Here is a 22,681-nt window from a genome sequence, read left to right on the forward strand (position 1 = left end):
ACCTGCGTGCCTGTTTGTCATCAAACTTCAATCTCTCCTGAGATGCTCTGGACCTGAGAATAAACAGAAACAAAACAAAGAGGTTGTTCCAGTCCAGAACTGCTACACAAGTGTGAAACGGGCCCATAGTCTGTCCTGAGCAGCTCAGCTGAGGAGCCCTGTCAGCTCTATCACTAGATGGCAACACATAACTTCTGTGTGCTTTGCTCTGCTCAGGGGACCAAGTGATTCAGGGGTACTAGTATTACCTTGTGGAATCCATTGTTCCTCTCTTGCTGAAGATGCAGGGACCCCCTCGCAGGGCAGGAGCCTGGACTATGCAGACAGTGGGATGGGCTGTGTTAATGCATGCAGTTCCTTTGTTGTGCATTGTAGGGTTCACATGGGTTTGAGCTTTCTAACCTGTATGTTGTGCTGCTCCACAGAGGCCAGCTGTGCTCGGGATCAGATATACAAGCCATGTGGGAAGGCAAAAAGAAACACTTGCTTCAGCAGGTGGGTCAGTTCTGAAGGTACTTTTCAAGTCTATAAATTGAAAATTGCCAAGAAAAACAGGAAGTTCATATTTCCCTGGTATTAATTTGTCTGATTGCCCAAGGGCACATTTCTGCCTCTCATTTGTTGCTGTTAATATTCTAATTGTGCAGAGAAGTCGTTATGGACACTCTTCATTTCCAAAATAACACACCAGTGTTTGTTGAGGGATGCTACTGTCCTGAGGGAAAAATTCTGCTGAATGATCATGATGGCATTTGTGTTTCTGTCTGTGGTAAGAAATAATGTAAATGGTGAGATGGGAAGGTGGGATAAGACCCTGACTAGAAGTGCACATTAAGGGGGATAATCTGGATACAGAGGAAATGGGGGAGTCATTGATACTGAGCCTTTCTAGTTAGACTGGAAGCATTTCAGATTGAAAGTTTCTGCCTGCTCTTATGCAGAAAGTGCAACTTTCAAAAGAGCAAAGAGTAGGCTTTTTAAGATGTTTTGGGTACACAGATTCTATCTCCTTCTCTTTGCAGCTGTTTCTCAGATTTCAAGACCTTCCTTCTATTCCTGTCCTCCTGCTTCTGTTGTTTTCCCTGGTTCAGTTATCATTAAATGAATCTGTAATTCATTTTATAGGTTGCACTGCGCAAGACGGGTCAGTGAAACAGGTAAGAAAAAAAAATGCTATCATTATACTACATTATACTATAGCTGGGTTCTGTGACTTCCTTAGAAATGTTTGCTTTTAATTCTAAGCTTAAATACCAGGGAATTGCAATGACAGTAGGAAAGATAACAGCAGATTTTATTAACTCCAGAACTGTATTAGTCACTTGGAGTGCAGTCTCAGAAACAGCAGTTTGTGGAAATTACTGTTTGCTGCTTGAACTACCATGCAGATAATAGCATTTGTTCTTCCTGGTCCCTTCTTCTACCTCTGGGATTTGAACTCTGATTTTTCTTCATAATACATTAGGGCAACCCAGCCCGACACGATCTTGCAGTAGGCAGTCATTAACATACTGTTTCAAGTTTTTGCTGTCTGAACTACTACCCCTATTGTTTTCACAGCCTAGAGAGGCTTGGGAGCATGACTGTCAATACTGTGCTTGTGATGAAGCAACATTGAATATCTCTTGCTTCCCTCGCCCTTGTATTAAATCTCCACCTATCAACTGCACAAAAGAGGGTTTTGTAAGTAAAATAAAAACACGTCTGGATGACCCATGTTGCACAGAGACAGTCTGTGGTGAGTAGATGATTCAGATGTCACAATGCAGCATCATTTGCCTTTAGCAGCAACCCTCAAGTGAGATCTGGTACCCCACAGGTGTAAGATTCAAATAAACATACTGGAGTTGTCATTTCTTCCAACTACATGCCAGGAGCTCTTGCCATCAGCAGAGACCTCCTCTGGTCCAGCCTGTATTCTAAACTAGTCCCATGACCCACCAGATACTAGAAAATCCCCACAGACCATTGGGACCACTAGTTGTTTCACTGGATCCTCTGCATCTTGTCCCATCTGAGATGAGTGATCCTCACACAGAGATCTATTCAGTAAGGGAGGATGTACTCATCTTCCAGGATCCCCCAAGGCTTTCTGTGAAGGTTCTTGATATATGTTTGCCATCACTTCTTGGTCCCCAAATGCCCTCCACAGCATAGTACCTCCTCATCAGTCTGCTCCTGATCCTGGCCATTTCCATCACCTATAGGAAGATGCAGGAGAGAGGATCCTGACAATGATGTTTCTCTGATCCTCATGCCTTCATGCTGGCAGGCAGAGGTCCCTTAGGCCCCTTGGATGCTGTGAAGGGGCAGTGGGTACTGCCAGGGTGCTTCACCTTGCATGTCCTAACCTTTACATTTTTGGTGCTCATCCACTGCCTCTCTGAGTCATTACCCCAACTTGTTTCTCTGTCCCTTCTCTGAGATGAGGGTGTTCAGGTTTTTGAGAGATGACATCCAGTGGGAAAAGAGAAGCAGAAACAACAGCCAGAAGTACATGTCCAGGAAGAGCTTTGCAGTACAGCAAGCTTAGAGATACTTCATCTGAACATGTCCTAAACCCAAAACAAGTGTGGTTCAAGAATCATCTATTTCTACTCAATCTCTTTGATCTTCAGGCTTTCACTGAAAGTAACACTGCTGAGTAAAGTCTTACTTTACTTCTGTTGTCTATTGCAGAATGTGATATAAAAACCTGCATTATTAACAAAACAGCATGTGATTTAGGCTTCCAACCTGTGGTTGCTATATCTGAGGGTGGTTGTTGTCCTATCTTCTCCTGCAGTAAGTACCATGTTTTCTTAAGGTGTTTAATTTACCCCTTGAACAATTTAATTTTGTCTAAATGAGATAAAATCGTAAGCAGTAGTCTCTCCTCTTCCCACTCTGCTCTTTTTTTTGGAGGTGGAATAATTGGTGCAGTATTCAGCGAGTGTAAGTTATTGATCAGATATTGAATGTCAGTTACATGGAACTAATGCAGAAGCCAATTTATATTTCCAGATTCACATACCTGACCCAGTTCTCCACTAGCTCTCTTACCAGTGAGGTGGTTAACAATAAACAAAAGCTCAACTAATTTCAAGCATAGGTTAAAAAAAACAAGATAAACAGATTTCTCCACATAGAAAATGCCAGGATATAGAATTATCCCCCCCCACTTGATGCATAATATCTGAGCAAATGTTACATGTAGGCTTCCAAACAACAACTGGCACCATGTGCTACTTGCTTTTTCCCATGACTTTGTGCAGGTTGTTAAGGCTAGTGAATCTGCACTTGGTCTCCTCTAAATCGCTTACAATTCAGAGATAAATACAGTAGCTGCTTCCACTATTCATTGCACATCCTTTTCATTTCATTTTCTTCTTCCAGTACCAAAAGGTGTGTGTGTTTCTGAAGGAGTTGAATTTAAGGTAGGTCGCCTTCCATACACTTCTTTCCACAGGTTACTGTTACTGTCAACACTCACATAAAAAGCAGGATCAGAACAGCCTTTTTAGCCTTATTTTCCTTCTTAGTCTTACACACAATTGGAAATGTTTCTGAACAGGTAACACTAGATGAGATCTTACCTGCGTTTTGGAGTCAAGAAGTCAGAATTGTGATCTCATACAAATTTTAAATCTCATTAGACATCGTAAGTTTAATTAGGTCAAAGTGGGTGAAAACTGGTGCATGGAATTTATGAGATAACATAATAACTCATTTCATGTCATTAATGCACTTGGGAGTATCAGCCCTGTGTTCATTTTATGATACTAACAGTGTGAGGTTTTAGAGAGTTGGAGGTATTAACTTCAGGAAGTTCTTCCAAAAGTAAATTCCAATCACTTTGATAGTCAAAGAGATGTATGTTTATTCTAGAACCCACTGAATTCTTGTCATGGCCTGTTTCCTCTCTTGTCTATATTTCCAGCCTGGGGCAATGGTGCCTAGAAGCTCTTGTGAAGACTGTGTGTGCACAGATGAGCAGGACATTGTGACACAGACCAACCACATCCGGTGTGTTCCAGTGAAATGTGACACCACCTGCCAGCAGGTCAGCACCGCGTGCTCAGCCTCTCCGACAACCAACTGTGACTGTTGAGGGGATATACTGTACAGATGGGACAAGTGCACAACTGTTTTCTCACTGAAAGATAGCAGGACACTGTATTCTATTAGATTTTTTGTAAAGCCCTTTTTAGGGTGCTGGTTATTTTTTCCTCTAGCAAATTTAAGAGGTCAGCCTTGAGATGCCTCGAGGGAGAACAATTGCAAAGCTGTTAGAGAAGTCTGACTGCTGAAAGACATTTATGCCATCCTGTTGATGTTACCCACTGTCAGATCAAAAATTATTATTGTGAAGAAACTACACAGTAGTTTGAATGTTTCCAGACGCTTCTCAGCACTCCTGAGCTGAGAGTCTGAACTCAAACTCTTCAGCCTATTACTGAATGTAAGAAAAGAGTGGTTTCTTTTCCATCTTTGCCCAGATAAGGCCAGACCCACTACCAATCCTAAAAAAACATTATCCTTTATCCTGAAGCCAGCCACACCCACTGCTGTCCAAAGACAAATGGTTACCTAAAATACAGGGAAGGAAATAAACTGACTCATTGTCTTCATGTGTCTGACAGCAGCAAAACTTGTGGATAATCATATCAGACCAAGCACTGGATTGTGCAAGTAAATATATGCTGAATTAATTCATTTGGCCTGACATGCGTTAGCCCAAAGAAGAATAGACAATGACAGGGTCTTCATGGTAATTGAAGTGCCCTAAAGTCACTATTAAATAAGGGAAAGAAGTTTTCAGCTTTGATTGTTGGGCTTAAAGTGGTTCCAATGGGTTTCTAAAGACAATAGAAATGAAACCAGAAGTTTGGCTCATTTCCTCTGCCATCTCTAGTGTGGCTTTGATCCTAAGGTGCTTCATGAACAAGACATCAGGTAAAATGGCTAAATCTAAACTTTATTCCTACAGGGTTTCCGCTATGTGGAAGAGGAGGGTCAGTGCTGCAGCCAGTGCCAGCAAGTGGCATGTGTGGCAAATTTTCCATTTGGCAATGTGACCATTGAGGTAATCACTCCCTTGCTGTACGTACAAGGCTGAATTATGACAAAGACCTCAGCAGTTTTTGAACCAGTGTTATACATTTGGGAAGTTCTCTAGGAGATTTTAAAATGTCTGTACTTCCAAAGTAAATGCAGATGTTTGTACAGCTGCTTTCTGCTGTGTATATCTCACAGGCACCATTGTGTTCAAAATTATGCACCTCTAGTAGGAATGGAAATCATGTTACCCTCCCCTTTTCCTGACATGCAACAGAGAGAAAGTATTGTGTAACAGTACTTTTGCAGAGATACATGAGCTAGCTTCATATCATTTTGCTCTGATCTGGAATTGGTGTCATTATCTTGCCCTGGAGATACAGAGCTAAATAGTGTGAGTGAGCTGGTATAGTTGTACTACCCCTAGTTCTGAATTTGCTGAGGTAGGAATCAAAAGTAGCATAGCTGCTGTGGCATAGTGTGACTTGGTAACACACTTAGATAATTCATCATGTCTTGTGAGTATAGTGTTGTGTAGACATGGGCTGAGCCTCAGGCTAGTTATTTGGTTTTATTGCATGCTGCTCCTCCTGTGAATGGTTAACAACACTGTTTCAACTAGTGACTCTTGTCTTTCATACTTTTGCTTCTCTGGTAGCTCTTGTGTTCTGCATTTTTTCTACTTCATCCTTTTATTCCTTGGTAATTTCTCTTGCAAGCTAGCTTCTTCTGTACCAATATCCGTTTTTTATTTTTCCATGAGGAGGCTTTGAATTTATCCATTAACCTCTATTCTGAAGACTTATCTTTTCTTTCACATTTTTTTCTGTTTTCCCCATCTATTAAAAAAGAAACTGATGAAATCCCTTTCTAATAATAATTTTCTTTCGCGTTTATTTCATTCCACATACAGTAACACACCTACCCTCTGGTATTTCTGTTCATACCTCTGTGCTCATTCTGCCACCAGCTCTTTCCATCTAGGTGGCCACAGAGGGATTTTGCATAGGTTGGTAGTGGGTGAGCTTGGTACATAATTTACTGATGTGAGTTCCAGACAATCTGTTTTTATTGCTGTATTGTATTGTTTTGGTTTGGGTTTTTTTTTCTCTTTTTGTTCAGGTTGGGAAGAGTTATAAAGCACCATATGATAACTGTACTCAGTACACATGCACTGAATCAGCGGGACAGTTTTCCTTGACTAGTACTGTAAAGGTCTGCCTACCATTTGAAGAATCAAACTGTGTCCCTGTAAGTATTTTAGAGCCAAAAAAAAAGCCTTCTGGAATGACCCCTGCTGCTGCTCCGGAGTTCTTTTTACTGTTTTGAATGATACACTTCAGTACTTCTTGAAACTTCTGAAATGATCATAATTTTTTGAAGAAAATGTATTTTTTCAGCCCTGAATGGAGTGTCCCATGGAAGTAAACTAAAACTATTTTCAAACAGCCCCCAGACTTTACTTATTGTGGGATAAGCACTGGAACTTGAGAGAGTATTGGGGCAGTAGCAAGGTGGGATATTTTATCACTAAACGTCAATGTTAAGAAATACAACTGAGCGAATGGTAACTCACCATGGACCCTTGAGAAACCAATGAACAGTGTCTTCTGATACTAAGCAAAGAAGAGGTACATGAGTGAGCAAGGGGTATCATTCATGCCCTGGCTTTCAGCAATTAGTGGTTTCCAGTAACTTTCAGAGGCATTGTGTGAAAAACAAAGCATGGAAACAGACAGCCATTGACTTGAACTAGCTTTGGGGTAGGTTCTGCAGGTCAGACTGTTCAATTCCAGGAGCAGATGTCATTCTCTGGGGGTGTTTTTTTTTGTGAGGGGTTGTTTTTTGGTTTGGGTTTTGGTTTTTTTGCTTCAGTAGGACCTGCATAAGGTCAGGCATGTGTTACAGGACATCTTACCTGGCTCTTGAGAGGATATATTGTTTTAATATTCACTCCCTTTGCTCGATTTTTTTTTACAGTTTTATATATAACTGGCACATAAATGGGTCTGATGAAGATTATGTGTTAGTGAGAGATGAGGGAATATACCTGAATTCTCATCGTTTCTACTAGCTGCTTAGCAGTATGTGTATCTGAACTAATTATATTTACTTTCAATACAGGGGACAGTTGATGTGACTTCAGATGGCTGTTGCAAGACATGTGAGTGCATTAAATCACTGATTCCCTGTTCCAGTAGTGTTAAGTTCTCCCCTACTTGTAGTTGTGTTTATGCATGCACTGAGAGTCTGCAGTTTCCACAGTCTGGAAGACTTCTTAGAGAAGTAGAGCTGTTTTGCACCTCAGAGCTGAGGCTAAAAATCCGCTTGCAGCTGAAGCTAAAAATCTGCCTCATCCTTCCAATGGGGACACTAAAATTCTTTGATCTCTGTGGTTTTAAATAACAGAAATACAGCTAGTTTGAACCATAAAAAAAAAAAATTGTAGAAAATGTGCTCTGTGCTCTGTATTTTACCATCTTCTGCAACAATATGTGGAAGAACTTTTTCACAGTAAGGGTGACAGAACACTGGGACAGGCTGTCCAGGGGGGTTGTGGAGTCTCCTTCTCTGGAGATGTTCAAGACCCATCTGGATGCCTACCTGTGTGGTCTGTCCTAGGGAACCTGCTTTGGCAGGGGGGTTGGACTCAATGATCTCTCGAGGTCCCTTCCAACCCCTATGATTCTGTGATCTGGAAACTGCATGGAAAAAAGGGTCTTTTTTTTTTTTTCCCTGCAGCACCCACCCAGAAATCATACGTTGTTACAGTTGAAAATGTCATTTATAGCAATTTTTTAAAAAACCCAAAACATTCATGTTTCCTTTTGGTCTTGGTTCAACAGTTTCTTTACACAAACTTATACCTAAGTCTTCATGTAAGCTAGTCAACAAATGAAAAAGTACCTTGACCCTCAGCTAATGGCTTTGCTGAATTTGTGCCTCTTTGCGTTCTAACTTGGGTTTTTTTTTTTGGTTATGTATGTGAACTTTAAAGAGTTTTATTGGGGTGATCTGCCTTATCTTAGCAGATGCCTTTCAAAGCATTTACTCCCCAGTCTGAAGAAGTCTAACAGAAGTGTTCTTCTGCATAGGTGTTGACCTGCCACATAAATGCAAACGTAATGTGAAAGAGCAGTATATCATCCACAACAACTGCAAATCAGCTGCTCCAGTCCCAGTGCCCTTTTGTGAAGGGACGTGCAGTACCTATTCTGTGTAAGTAGGAAACATTTCTCTGTCCTCTCCCATGTCTGGTCTTCCTGCATTCTTATCACCAATGGGCTGTTTATCCCCTTCCTGTTGTTTACAAGGACCTGGTTGGGAAAGTTGGGCGTGCAGAACAGCAGTCATTAGCACTAAATGTCTTCAGTGTGACCACTGTGTGCTATCTTGATTAGGAAAATAAGTCCTTTTGAAAAGACATCAGATGGGTTTATTAACTATCTGTTCTTAACCATGCCCTTACGTGTTTGTTCAACTGCTCTGGTGTTTAGTGGAGTTACTTCCTGCTTCTTAGCCTCCACATGAATTGTTCCTTTCCGACTTGTCAGAATAGGCCTAATCCAAAACCCACTGACATTGCTGGGATGTTCCCCATTGGTGTCAAAGCATCTGGCCCTGCAAGTCTAGTGGTGTCCTGAGGAAAGACTGTTATGAATAAGCAGAAAAATAGATAGGAAATTTTTCTTCTCTGTGTCTTAAACATACCTCCATTTGGAGCAGCAAATATGAATCATTTTGGGAAAAAAACAGGCAGCAGACTGATGTGCAAATCTCATTTCTATAGGTATTCCTTTGAGGCCAGTGAAATGGAACACAAATGCATTTGCTGCCATGAAAAAAGAAGTCACGAAGTGAAGGTGGAACTGGTTTGCTCTAAGCATAAGACAGTCCAATTCACGTATGTGCATGTAGATGAATGTGGATGTGTAGAAACAAAATGCCCAGTGAGAAGACGAGCATAGACTAATGGAAATAATTCAGTTCCCATTTAATGCTTCCCTAGCAAGTGAGTAGTTTAGAAAACAGCTATGAGTAATCTTGAAAAGACCATACTTCTCTCATGCTTTTTTCCTTAAGGTATTATCTGCAGTTATGGCAATTAGCTAAAGATTTTGCTCAAAATGTTCATAGAATAAACCGCATTTCAAAGAGGACTTGTTCTCCTGTTTCAGTGATGCTGCTAATGGGGCAAGGTGGCTAATGTCTTTAATCCTGTAATGTATAAATCAACGTTTTTACAAGACATTCTAGATACAGATGATGCTTTTCAGAAGTCCAGCCTGAAGAAAATGCACACTATAAAACCATGACCACATGCACCACTTAGTTTTCCATAGAAGAGAAACAGCAGTCGCCTCCAGAGCTATGAGTGGTTCAGTCAGAGAGGCAGGACTCTGCTCAGGGGCAAGTTTTCTCCCTTCTCCCCGGTGGTCCTGTACTTACTTTGACTATGACTCTGGGTCACTAGAGGAAAGCAAAGTGCTTTTTTTCCTTCTTCACAGTGAGCATAAAAACATGTTTTACATATACACTACCAAATTGCTATACTTACATCCTTGTTATGGGTCCTTATCTCACTGGTGTTGTGTTCTTTATTATTTGTCAACATCAAAGTGAGCTGTGTATCAGGTGAGAGAGTGGTATTCAATCTCCCTGCTGGTTACATGGCTATAGTTTGGGTGATAAACAATTGACTCCCAGCTAGCATGTCCAGTGGTACCGGTGATGGTATCTTATGTGGGCAGGGATCAAAATGGTCCAACAATACCTTTGGAGTACACAAGAAAGGCAGATGCTTCTGCTACTTGAACAATTTAGTCTTTCGTGACCCGAAAGAGAACTGAGGACTGTGACTTTCTTAGTGTAGTGTCCTCAGCTTACTGTGTGTGGGCTTTTAGGAATTGTTTTAAAGGGAATGCTTTTGAACTGACCAAATAGCTATGAAGTGCATTAAACTTTAGCTTTCCATTTTTAAATGCTGCAGCTGTTGACCCACAAGTAATCTTTAAATTAATTATTTTTCATAATAAATAATTTCAGCTGATGTCATGTTACTTTCCTGTGTTGTTTCATTATGGTGTTAATGATATTAAAATTTTGGGAATCCTTGGCTTTGAATAGGCATAGGAGTTGGATGATACAATTTTTTTTTTTGCTCTCACATGAGTCCCATGCTTATTAGATCATCACTGTGATGCAACAGAGCAGTTTTTGTTATGCCACTGCAGGGTTCAGCTCAGATTGATTTAACTAACCTCTTCTCCAGCCCATTTCTGGAATGATTTATCTCAGCCTAAGACTGATGCTTTAGAACTCTTGGGATGTTATCAGTTTCTTGGCACTGGATATTTTGAGAGCCAGGGTAGCTGGCTTACACAGCTGAAGTCAGAAGAGGTGAATTTCATACTTTGATTTTTATTCTGTTTTCTTCTAAACACTAAAAGAGATGCTGGGTGTACCTAACAATCACGATAGATGCTTGCAGTGAGTCTATTTCTTTAGGAAAAATTAACACCACAGTCCCACAGTCCAAGAAGTTGCTTATGCTGAAGTAATGGATTATAGAACATCTCAAATTGGAAGGGACTCATGATGATCATAAGATTGAGCCTAATGTTCCCATTCCCAGCCTCTGCATTAGTCAGTGGGCCAGTTTTCTTCATTATAAATTATACAAATCTCCAAATAATTCTGTTAACTGTCAGTACAGTGCAACTCCCTGGTAAAGTATGTGTTGCAAATACTTGATAGTGAGGCTCATGTATAAATTTCACATTAGCCAAGAAAATATTCTTACTGATACAAATCAACTGCATGCATGCTTTTACAATGCAAAGAATAGCAGCAAAAGGACATTCCTTTCTTTCTTATTCCCTTTCCCTGAGGGGGAAAGAAATCGTTCTGGAGTGCTTTTGTCATCTGAAGAGTAAACTAACTCTGTAAATAGTCAGATATACACTCATCTAAACCCTGTAAATCGGTATTTCTCAGCCGGATAGCTTAGCAAGAGCATGATCAGAAACCTTTGCCATGCCTGCATTATTTCCAGGTGGAAGAAGGGTATAAAACACAATCTAATCTTTCCAATCTAGTATTCTATGATTCTATTATAATCTTACCAGGTATAATTAAATTTCTGGTCTCCTGTGTGCTTCAGTGATGATGAGACTTTGTATAGAAACTGAGAATGGCATTAATTTAAAGGTAAACTTTGCTGTTCATTACTGGCACACATTCTGCTTTTCAGACAAGTGAAATGATGGAACCAAAGGTGTATTCCCATCTCCAGAGTGCTTTTGAACAAAGATTATATCAAAACTCAGATACTCCTTCTCCATTCCCTGTTACACCTGACACTTCATTTACTGTCTAAGTTCAGCATCTAACTGGCATGTGCAATGCTATTTGCAGCTCCAATGGCTGGGTATTACAGTGAATTTATTGGTCTTCTGTTCACAGATGCAGAATCCTTTTTATTTAAGATGCAGCCAGCAAGACAAAGCCTCCTTAATGAGAACTTTCAGCTTCCTCAGCTCAGAGACAATGGGTCAAACATGATTCCTTCCTCCCCACCCCCACCCCCACCCCCCCCCAGAAATGCACATAAAACAAAATCCATCCTGAAAGCTGTCCTTTAGACTGTTGTCACTTGGCCCCACCGGAACTGGAGAAGTTGAACAAAGGTGGCTTTTCCTGGAAAAGCTTCCCTGTGAGCACTTGACTTGACCATGATCCTGCTGCCGCAGCTGTGTGGCTTCTTCTCACGTGTGTACGGTCAAGCCCTCATGTGTAGCCCCAGGCCATCTCTTTCCAGTTAGTGATTAGTCTCTGCAAGTCAAACATTTCCTTGGCGCAACTCGAGAAAAATCAGTGGCATTGCTCCAAGTACTCTTTCTTCCTTTTGTGTGAATTCTTTACACGGGCATCCACTTCAATAGGGTAACTCCAGGAGAAACAGCCTTCAGCTGAGCCAGTTGGGCCAGGGCTCAGCTGGTTTAAGCCTGTAGCCATTCTTTTCTTATCATGGGAGGATGGTACTCCCACTCACAGAGCAGTTCTGAAGCAACACACCAGGAAGTACTGTCCCATATTGCTAAAATAAATATTTGCCAGACACATTGCCTTGTGTTGGGTGAACAAGTCCTAAGACACTTTATCATGTCACTGGTGTGCACTGAGCATGGGTTACCATTATGAGATGAACTCTGACTTGCCTGTTGATTTGTGGCTTGGAAAGGTCAGTTCCCAAAACTACTTTGACGTAGTTTAGCTAAATTTTTGTTTGGCTTTTGTTACCAATTATTGGTATTTGTAATGAGGAAAAGAAAATTAAAGGTGTGCCCTGGATTTTTATTCGGGGAGAGGCACTGTTCTTTTAAAAACTTTTCCACTGAGTGGATCTCCTGGCTGTGGAATCAGACCACTACTGTTATCTATGGTCTGCTGTATTGATATCAATCTATTTTGGTATCTAGAATCTCCAACTGAAAACAAAGACTGTGAACTGTAAATGCCCTCTAATACAGAAGGGATTGTTTAAAAGAATGCTGCTCCTATTTTGTTTCAGTGTATCAGCTTAACAGTTAGAATGAAAAAGTTACTATATAAGCATGAAGAAATTTGTCTAAATATCACTCAGGAAAGTTATCTGATTAGTAGTGAACCAGAAAAGAAAATAACCTGGCAAATTCGATGGATCGTCGTCTTGCATGTAAAGGGATAGACCACATATGGGGTGATCAAGAGCTGTGCCTGACTCTTCTATAAATTCCTATGCTCAAATACGTGTTCTTGGCCTTGTTTATGTTTCTCTTCTGATCTAAGATAAGAATAAAGGTAGGCCTTTGCTTCATAAAGCCTTTTTGCAGTAGTATGTAACATGCTATTTGCAAACCTGAAGTGGCTACACTCACTTTTGTCAGGCATCCCAAATATCCTTCAGGAGAAAGAACTGTGACAATTTTCCAAAGACACCAAAACAAAGGTATCAGTTGTGAAAATCTTTCAGGTCTTTACACTTCAAAGGATCTGATTATTCAGTGTCTTTACGGCAACAATGGAGTCTCAGTTTACGTATTCAAGGCCATTCTCACACCCATTTAATTCTTTGACAACAGCAATCCCTCTCTCAGGAAAGCAACCCCATCGGCAGCCTGCCCAGGGAATTGGCTTTGTGTCAAAAGTAAGCCAGGGTTTGATCATAAAGATACAGAGAAGTTGTAATTTTTTATGCACTTTACATTTCTCTCGGCCTTAAGAGCCACTTTTTATCAGTTGTCTAAGGCCGTTTAGTTGATACTCGCTGGCTTTAACTGAATGATTTGTTAAATGCAAAGGGAATCTGTCCAGTGGCTCCTTGTAACTGCAGGTTGATGCCTCTATTTATAGATATCCCAGTTTCACTCAAACTCTCTTTCTGTGAAGGCCTGTTTTTTCAACATCCTCTTTGTTTGAATGAAAATTGTTTAACTAATGATCCTCCAGAAGATCCAGTCCAGTGAGTTTTCACATTGATATGAGCGAAGAAATCAAGGAGGACTGCGTGGGTAGGCTCTGGTTCATCACATATACCCAGAACTAGAGGCACTGTAATTTTTCTGTGACATTATTGAAACATGCTATGCATCTCACCTAGCACTCAACTGTCTTCTAGAAATGCACCTCCTCCTCTTTTGACTTCAAAGGCAGTCTAAGGTAAGTACAGCCCTATCTCATCTAAATTCTTTAAAGCAATATAAGAAGTTGATCCCAAATGCCAGTTTCGTGTATCTGCCAACCCTATGGCCTGCCTTGAACATCTCAACTATGCTTAGAACTTTCAGAGCAAGAGAGTTTCACCCTGATTTCTAAAAAGAATTATGCTGAGAACAGTTTCATTATTTTTGATAGGTTCTTCGGTGAGGGCTTCTTACTTTTAACATTTGTAGGGGTCATGTGAATTTTCCCATTTCTCCCTTACGGTTTTTCAAATGTGGTCTTTAGTAACTGATCTCATTCTCAACCCTGACACAAAGTCGAGTTGTATTTTGACTTACACCAATGTTCCTTAGCATTGGACCAACTTTGCAGGCAGGGAGTTTGCAGCCATGCCTGTGAATTTTTTATGTAAATCAGCTTGAATTTCTGAAAAGCACTGGAAAAATGTATAAACCCTTTTGTGTTCCAGTTCTGAAATGCTTTTTCCATGTCACAACCTCTCCCTACACTGGTATCCAAAGATAGTTATTAGGCAAGTCTATTGACACTCCTTTGCAGCATCTTGCCTTTACTTCTTCACAGGTCCAGACATTTTTCTGTATTAACTGATCCACTTCCTGCCATGCCATAAAAGTCTGGCTTAAAACCAGAGTTTAATCTGACCCTCAGTGAGCATTGTTCTTTAAACAAAAGGCTACCGAAGTGCAATGTAGCCATACCAGCTGCTATTTTATGGCCTGGAATTAGCTTTTGCCCCTTGCTATTTCTCTCAAGGAGCACAGCAGACACCTTTACATACCTAAACAGCCCAGCTTCTAATGTGCCAGTTTACACTTTCTGTTTGCTCTTGATAATTTTCAGATGCAGTAATTTCAGGTTAGGCATGGAAAAGATTTCCTGGATATGCATTATATGCTATAAATTCATCTGTCTGTTACCCCAGGAAAATTTTCAAAAGCTTCTACAATTCATCACACCCTTCCTAAACAGCTACTTTGGGAAATCCTTACAATCATTTTTATAGCTTGCAATGCTATAATTGCTCTGTATGGTGAAGTATGTGTGTCTGGAGGCTGTTTACTCAAAACCAGAGTGGCCCCTGAGGCATCAGTGTGGATGCTTGCTCTTCTCCATCACCGAATAAATTTGACTGGACATCTTCCTAAAAACACCTGTGCCTTTCCAGCAGAAAGTAGTTGATAGGGTAACATTTTTGTATCCTGTGTTGTGCTGCTCAGACTAGATTAATAATGACCCTTATAGCCTTCGTAAAAGGACAAGCAGTTTCAGGCATATTCTCACCCTACATCAACACTTTCATAATTGGATAATTAGCTATTCAATTACTGGTCATGTGAAGATTTGTGGCAGAAACAGAAGCTGTGCCTATTAATTCACTTTCCCCCCAGCTCAATGACTTGAAAAACATCTGAAAAACACCAACCCAAACCAAACCCACTGGAAATAACTAAACAAACAAAGTTTTCCCAGCAGTCTCATATTTTGCTTTCAAAGGAATGCTTGAGAGTGTGCTCAACCTCCCTGACGTCTTTTTATTAATAACTAATGAATTAAGTTTCTTGCTTTTGATGTTGATTTTTCACTGCAGCGTAAAACTCAGTGAAAGGAGTTTCTTCACACCCTGGATATGAATATTACCACTGTGTCTTAGGTCTACCTGACATATTTGTCCTGGGATAGCATGGCACTTCTGATAAAAAATCTGTCTGTTCCATAAAAACCCTAAAGAAATTAGCCATCAATTAATTTGATGACAAGTTCTACATAACTGTATTTTCACCCTTGCTCACAGATACTGTGTGGATTTCATAATTTAGTTATATCTCGCTGACACTGTGAATTCACTTTGAATTCTTTGAATTCTAATATTTTGGCCCTGATTCTCTTCTAGTTTCTAGTTTCTAAATCTCGAGTAATTCAGGTATCTTTTTTTTAATCAGAGTTTTTACCAAAGCTTAAAAATGGAACTGCATCTTTAGATTTTTATTTCCCTTGTAAGGTGGTCTTCTTGCCTAAGAAAGATTCTCCTACCAATACAATAAATAGCAAAGTTTTTCATTATCATCAGCAAAGATGAATACTTTGTACGTGGCATTTGTAAAACACTGCAGGCTCCAACTATTTGAACAGAATAGTCTGTTAATAATGCATGCAAGGGATTATTTGTAATTAAGAACTGTTTCTCCTTGTTCCCACAGTCAAAACAACGGGGCAAACATTGAAATATGTAATCTTTGTTGCTAAATGGATTCTAACTGGACTAGCAGGTCCTGCTTAATTTGCACAGCTTTCTCTGAAGGAAGTACACATTAGGTATGTGTTCTGTCTGCACTACAGATGGAGACAAGAGATGGGTCAGTACTGTCCTGTGAGTGAAATATATACTTACATAAGCAAAAACTGAAAGAAAAGCCTTTCCTCTCTGTGAAAAACCCAACGTGTCATTTGATACAAACTGACATTGAAAGTGGTGTTATGATATGACAGGTATGACAGGATACCTAGCCAGCCAGTTCACTGAAGTGGAATGTAGTTTAAGTAAAAAGGGTTCTCCCACGCCAAAAAAATACCAGATACTACCAGTCTCTACAGCTGGATTTTAGTATGCAAAATAGTAATCCACAACAGGGTGACTCTCAGCAGGCGAACTAGAGAGCTGTTGGGTGAATATGATTTTAAAAGGTTTAATTAAATAGGTCCCCTGGCAGCTGTGTTTGTGAAGAGTGGGTTTTGCTGTCAGGATGCCAACATGTGGGTTGCCACGTCTCTTCAGGGCAGAAAGCCCCTGCTCCTTTCCTTGTCTGTATTCCTGTTGCAGGCTCATCCCATATGCTTTTACACCCTGTCTAGATCCATTTGCCCTCCTAGATTTCCCAGCGAAGTCTGTGCAATTAGTCTCAGGAAAGGAGCCACCTCCCCTTCATCACCCTCTCTTCCAGAGGGTCTACTTCAGGCTGCAACATGTATTGGGCAGCCCCCAATATCAGAGCAGGCCGGGTGATGAATTGATTGAAAGCAGCCCTGCAGAGAATGACTTGAGGATACTGGTGGATGTAAAATCAGACATAACCTAGCAAACTGCGCTTACAGCCCCGAAAGCTAACCATATCCTGGGCTGCTTGAGAAAAAGGGTGGCCAATATGCTGAGGGAGGTAATTCTGTCCCTGTACTCTGCTCTTGTGAGACCCCCACCTGGAGTACTAAGTCCAGCTCTGGGGCTGCCAGCACAAAAAAGACATGTTAGGCTCAGTGGGCTTGAGTACCTCTTCTATGAAGAAAGACTGAAAGTTGGGTTGTCCAGCAGAGTGAAGAGAAGGCTCTGGGAAGAATATACAGTGGTCTTCCAATGTAAGGAGGCTTGTAAGAAAGATACAGAAACACTTTTTACCAGGCCCTATAGTGATGTTGAGGTAAAACAGTTTTTGACTGAAAGAGGTAGGTTTCATTTGGGTATAAGGAAGATTTCTTGGGTTTTGGTTTTTGGTTTTTTTTATGGTGATGGTGGTGGGACACTTTAACAGGTTGCTCAGAGAAGTTGCGAGTGCCCCATCATTAGCAGTGTTCAAAGTCAGGTTGGACAGGGCTTTGATCAACCTCATTTAGTGAAAGATGCCCCTGCCCATGGCAGGGCAGGTCAACTGGATGATCTTTAAGGTAGCTTCCAACCCAAACTACTCTATGAATCGATGATTCTAAGCATTCTCTACAGAGACACACATTTTAGCAGAACGTGCAACAAACAGCAGTTACTTTCACCAAATTGAAAATCAGTAATGGTTACTTTGGGAGCATTTATTTTTAATATATGCAAAGACCAAGGAAATGCATGGCAGTTGTATTCATCTCTCTTAGGCAAAGGAAATCAGTAGCTCTTATGACTATCAAAAAACTCTCATTGCTTGTTCTCTGGGCCTCTCTCTCCAACATGTCAGGACACAACATGTGTCTAGTTATTTCTTGCAGCCTTTTTGCAGGCTTTTGTCCCACAAAAATGTTAGCAAAGTAACCATAAGTTGTAGTGATTTCTGCTGTTGAAAAATTTCATGCATAATTGCATCACTGGATCAGAAACCTCTTGCAAATCTGCCTGTCCCCCTCAGTGACATTGTTACTCCTGGGCTCGCTGTGAATACTAACGATGGCATTTTATTTATTTTACATCAATCCTGGTTTTCTTAGACCAAAGATTTTCAATGCTGTGTCAGAATATTACCTTGGTCTGAACCTTTTGCAGTATTTTTAAGTGTGTCATATTGCCAAGGTGAAAAAAATCCAGAAGTGAATTTTTTAAAAACTGTTTGACTTAGATTAGATTACTATACTGCTATACTAATAATATTATTTGTGTTCTGGCTTTTAAGTCATACCAGTCCTATTGTAGGCATTCCATAAATGAAACTTTATTATAAAGTGCCAGCTCATTCACTCTGGTGGGCCTTGATCTTTCCTTTACAATATCTAGAGAGTACAATTAACACAATGAAGCTGTTAAAGGAACAAATTAAAAGCTAAAAGTCTACGTTAGACCTAAAAGTATTGAGATGCTTTCTCATGTTTTGATGGAGGACTAGACTAAGTTGCATCATCAAAGGTGAAATTTTAAGAAAGAACAGACACCATTTGACCATGTATCAATCCTATGTAAAGATTTTTTTGATTTACTGGAAAATAGTTTTGGATTTAAGGGAAACATTGAAAAAAATTCTTTTGAAAGCAGTTCTGGAAATAAATTTATTGATGACCTTCCATTTCATTAAATATTTAGTATGATGAGAAATTTACTTATAACTCTTATGCCTATACTTACCTATTCTTAAATATTTTTTCATTTTTCAACATATAATTTATTATTTTCTGCTATGTATTTTGATAGTGTATTTTTTTTTCCTGCTTGGACCAAGGTCTATTACAGTCATATTGCTAATACTCTCAACACATTTACATTTTTAGTTATGGAATATCTTATTATGGATGACTTTACATCAGTTTTAGCATACCGTATAGATGTATAGAGAAAATATTAAGTAGTGCTGATTGTGTTACCCTTGAAACAATCCTATGTCGCTATTGCAGGTATTACTGTTTTTATTTAGGCCTGTACAAGCCAGAACTTTATTGAGACAATAAAGAAATGGTGTGAAGAGAGAGTTACTCTTTTGTTTATAGTAAAGCATTGTATTTATTAGTACTACATCCATTTGATTGTATGCCAATCCTTTTATTTCATGTATCCCTTATTATAGTTCTCCTAATTCCTACATACAACCATAATCCTTCTGTCTGTAAATATGTGTGTGTGTTGAGAACCAATAAGATCTGATGCAGACAGAGCTTTTTCAAGTGAAGGATAAAGAGCTAATTTCCATATTTTGGTGCATACACCTTCTGCACCCAGAAAGTCAATACTAGAAGGGTGGAATAATCAACCAGTTTTATAGCAGTATTTGCTTTTTTCTTCCTTAATCTGAAATCAGATATAGTTTGTAAGCCATCAAAAGTGAAAGGCCCTGTAACAATTTTTCTTAGGGAATGGCAAAGGCAGAAGAACTATTTGGTTTAAGATAGAGACCAGTATATTTATGACAGATTAACTGATATGATTCCTTCTAGATACAAGAAGGGAATCTGGTTACCTGAGAACTCTCATTCTCTTCAAGGTTCTCAACAAATTTCATGGATACACCAAGAACATTACTTCTAGAAGCACACGTTAAGAGGCCCATGTTGATGCTTTTAGTGCACATTAAATTCTATACTGCCTGTTTGAACAATATGTTCCTGACCGTTGACATATTTCTGCACAGGGCGCCAAGTCAAACTTCATCCTTTTGCTTTCAGTACATGATTTGACATAAATCATGGCTGCAATGGTATGTTCAGGACCTTTGCCAGATGGAGCATGTAATGTATCTTACATACTGAGCTAGCTAGTGTTCCTTACCCTGCTCTCACACTGGGTTTTTAACACTATCTTTATAATTTATATCATAATTGCAGTAGCGTCACTGAATTTCATCTTATTTTACCTGTGATCCTTTCTTCACTGTGAGTGTGCTGATCTCAAAGAGGGAAGTTAAATCAAATGACCTAGCTTTTTTTTGCTGTGCCTGTCAGGGAGATGTGGAGGCCTGTTTCACAATTCAGATGTTTAAAATTCACTGTCAAATTCAGACTCTGTTGGGTGTTCATACTGCAAAAAACGTCTCCTACTTCAGACGTATTTTCTTTTTAGGATGGCATATCCTGTGAGACCAAGTGTTACTCCAGGGTTATTCTGCCATGCTTTGGGAGGTCCTAAAAGAGCATTATTGAAGCAAACTGTTGTGTATCACTAGTGGCGTTCTTGCACTGGACAATGTTTGTTTTTCAAAACCTGTGTTCAATAGAGGCAATAAATCATTTAATTGCTTTCCACATGTCTGCTGTGGCACAGTTAACCTCCTGCTTAACTGGCCAGGCAGACTTCGGTAAACACTTGTACACAGGAGAATTGAAAAGGGGCCCAAACGTAAAGTCAGGAGAAAATTTGTTTCTGTGTTGGCAAAAGCAACTATTTCTCCCTAAATCAATTGCCAGCACAATAGAATCACCCCAAAATACAGTGTATTGTGTTGCTCTTAGGTTTTTGTATGGGAGACTGTGCCCTCTTTGTTCTTTTCAGTATACCTGTAAGCATTAGTGTTTACTGTACAATTTCCATGGGTTCAGCTTTTCTGCTTGGTTAATTACAAGGAAGCAGCTACAATTTAAAGTCCTTGCATTTCTGAAAACAGGACAAAGTGCTACCAGACAAAACTTTAATGTTCTCTGATTGAATAAGTGCTTTTGAACAGCTTTTAAGGCACTATGGACTTCATTCTTTCTATCCATGAGTTGTCTTCACCATGTACCAGTGAGCTCCCCGTCAAAGGTGAACAGATTTAGGAGTTTAGTAAATTTGCAATGTCAGTGACAGGAGCTACCTGGGGAGCAGCAGATGATTCATATGGGGATCCACATGGATAGGTCCTGTGGTGGTGAACGCTGATAAAACAGTATTGATGCAAAAGGCTTTTGATGCGCTCATTGGAGGTGTTAGTAAAGCAATAATGGCACAACACCAGGTCTGCTGGAAAAGGACAGCTGTTTTCCTGTAAAAATGAACTAGACATAAAGAAGCAACTTAGTTGCTAAGACGGCAGACCCATCTCATCCCTTTTAAACTGCACCTCATATTCACAATCTGAAAATGCTCCTATGCCACAAACTTCCCAAGAAACAGGCTAAAACTGGGTACCTTCAAGTTTTTTTCCCAAACATGTTATTAAAGATTCCTTATTTTTTTAGAAGTATTTGGTTTCTTTTCATGACCCACTAAGGGTGAGTGTCTGCAGAGCCAAATTTTAGGATAGTCACTGGAGGGTTTGCCTCTAAGCTTGTCAGATGAATTGCACATCACTCAATGTCCTTAATGGTTCAAGTATACATTAAAACCACTCCCAGTGACACCCATGGCTTTAGAAAAGCTGCTGCCTAGTGAGGTTTTCACTTTTCCTTTCCTTTGTATTCAGCCCATCCTTTTCACTGGTTGTTTATAATTTTACAACACTTTTATGTCTTGGTTCTCAGTTTATTTTTTTGACCAAGTATATCAGCAAATGGTGGCTTGTTAAAAAAGAAGTGTTTCTGGTGGAAACCAGTATCAAAATACTTCTTTCATTTTACCTTTGACTTAAATGTAAATCCTGGAAAAGTAAGTAGTGAAACCACACCTCTCGTTCTGCTTTCTTCACTTATACTGGTTGATTAGTAAACTTACTGAAAGCTTATCTCCTTACGGAAGTGAATTTGGATTAAGGGTGTGTGTATGAATTTAAACTGTGCTGCTTGTCATTGATTGGCTTCCTGGGTGATTGCTTTTATCTGGGAATTAAGAGTGGCCACTTCAGAATAAAACTCTTTCCAGTTTCAGAAAGCTGCACTTTTTTGTGTGTGTCCCTTTTTTTTTTTTTTTTCTGCATTACCTTCATATACAAGGTACATATATTCTGGGATAACAGGGTGACATGGGCAGTGAGTGTAAGTCTTAGTGTCAGATGCTCAAAAGAGGCAAGACGCATTGGAAGATGAGATCTGTACCATTCACCCTATAAATCATCAAACACAAACACACCACCTTTTCCATAACTAGCAAAGAGCTGAAAACACTTCAAAGAAAAGTCGTGTGTTTGCTGCTACTAAGTCTCTATATGCCCTCTGTGAAAAATCTGGAATCCTAGACAACATTTGCAATTCTTTCTTGTTTGTGGGCAATAGAGTATTTATAGTATTTTTCATAGAGGTAGAGGTGTTAACTACCTCCCATCCTGGATATATTCCAGCATGTGTACTTACATTTTAGTTACTCATGTTAGCCCTGTAGTTTCAGCTCCTTTTGTTCTAAACTGGCAAATAATAGCCATGTTGTCAGTCTGTTGACTTACAGGGCAGGGCATTCCTACAGCTTGAGCTATTATTACATCTCTCTGATAAAGAAAGCTCACTATTTCACCCATGCACAAAGCATTTTAGCTAACACCATGTTTCACTTAGTCTTTTAGCTGTTCAATTACTTAAGGAATAGACATTTTCCATTCTTAGCCAATAAGAGATTTCTGTTTGATTTAGCTTTACCTTGCTTTCGTTCTATTGGCAAAAGTTTCCAGACTTTGTTTTTCAGAAATGCAGTTTGACTTCTTCCTCTGACATTATTTTCATCATGAGTGTTTGCAATTCATTCTCTTTTCCTTATTTGCTGATTATTAAGTATGATTCAAAGGGCCAATAAATAGAATTAGCATATTAACTCTAAGATCACAAATTAAAATTACACCAAAAGGAATAGAGACTGATTAAATCTTGACACTGGACTTGTAAGCAGTGCCAATGTTGACTAATTCTA

General features: G+C 39.7%; 1 protein-coding gene across 1 annotated transcript in view; it reads left to right on the forward strand.

Moving 5' to 3' along the window:
• The window catches only part of LOC311191027 (mucin-5B), a gene marked incomplete at both ends in the record, with an annotated part of 41,277 nt that extends 32,272 nt beyond the window's left edge, over positions 1-9,005 (forward strand). The window contains 12 exons of the mRNA XM_084263123.1: positions 426-495; positions 648-769; positions 1,126-1,157; positions 1,561-1,738; positions 2,680-2,784; positions 3,376-3,416; positions 3,920-4,042; positions 4,970-5,065; positions 6,160-6,288; positions 7,162-7,201; positions 8,133-8,256; positions 8,828-9,005. Coding sequence (XP_084119249.1) covers positions 426-495; positions 648-769; positions 1,126-1,157; positions 1,561-1,738; positions 2,680-2,784; positions 3,376-3,416; positions 3,920-4,042; positions 4,970-5,065; positions 6,160-6,288; positions 7,162-7,201; positions 8,133-8,256; positions 8,828-9,005 — 1,238 coding nt within the window. The remainder of the gene's footprint in view (positions 1-425; positions 496-647; positions 770-1,125; positions 1,158-1,560; positions 1,739-2,679; positions 2,785-3,375; positions 3,417-3,919; positions 4,043-4,969; positions 5,066-6,159; positions 6,289-7,161; positions 7,202-8,132; positions 8,257-8,827) is intronic.
• Positions 9,006-22,681: the final 13,676 nt, after the last annotated feature.

Source organism: Gallinula chloropus (assembly GCF_964237585.1).
Source record: "Gallinula chloropus genome assembly, chromosome: 4".
Lineage (NCBI taxonomy): Eukaryota > Metazoa > Chordata > Aves > Gruiformes > Rallidae > Gallinula > Gallinula chloropus.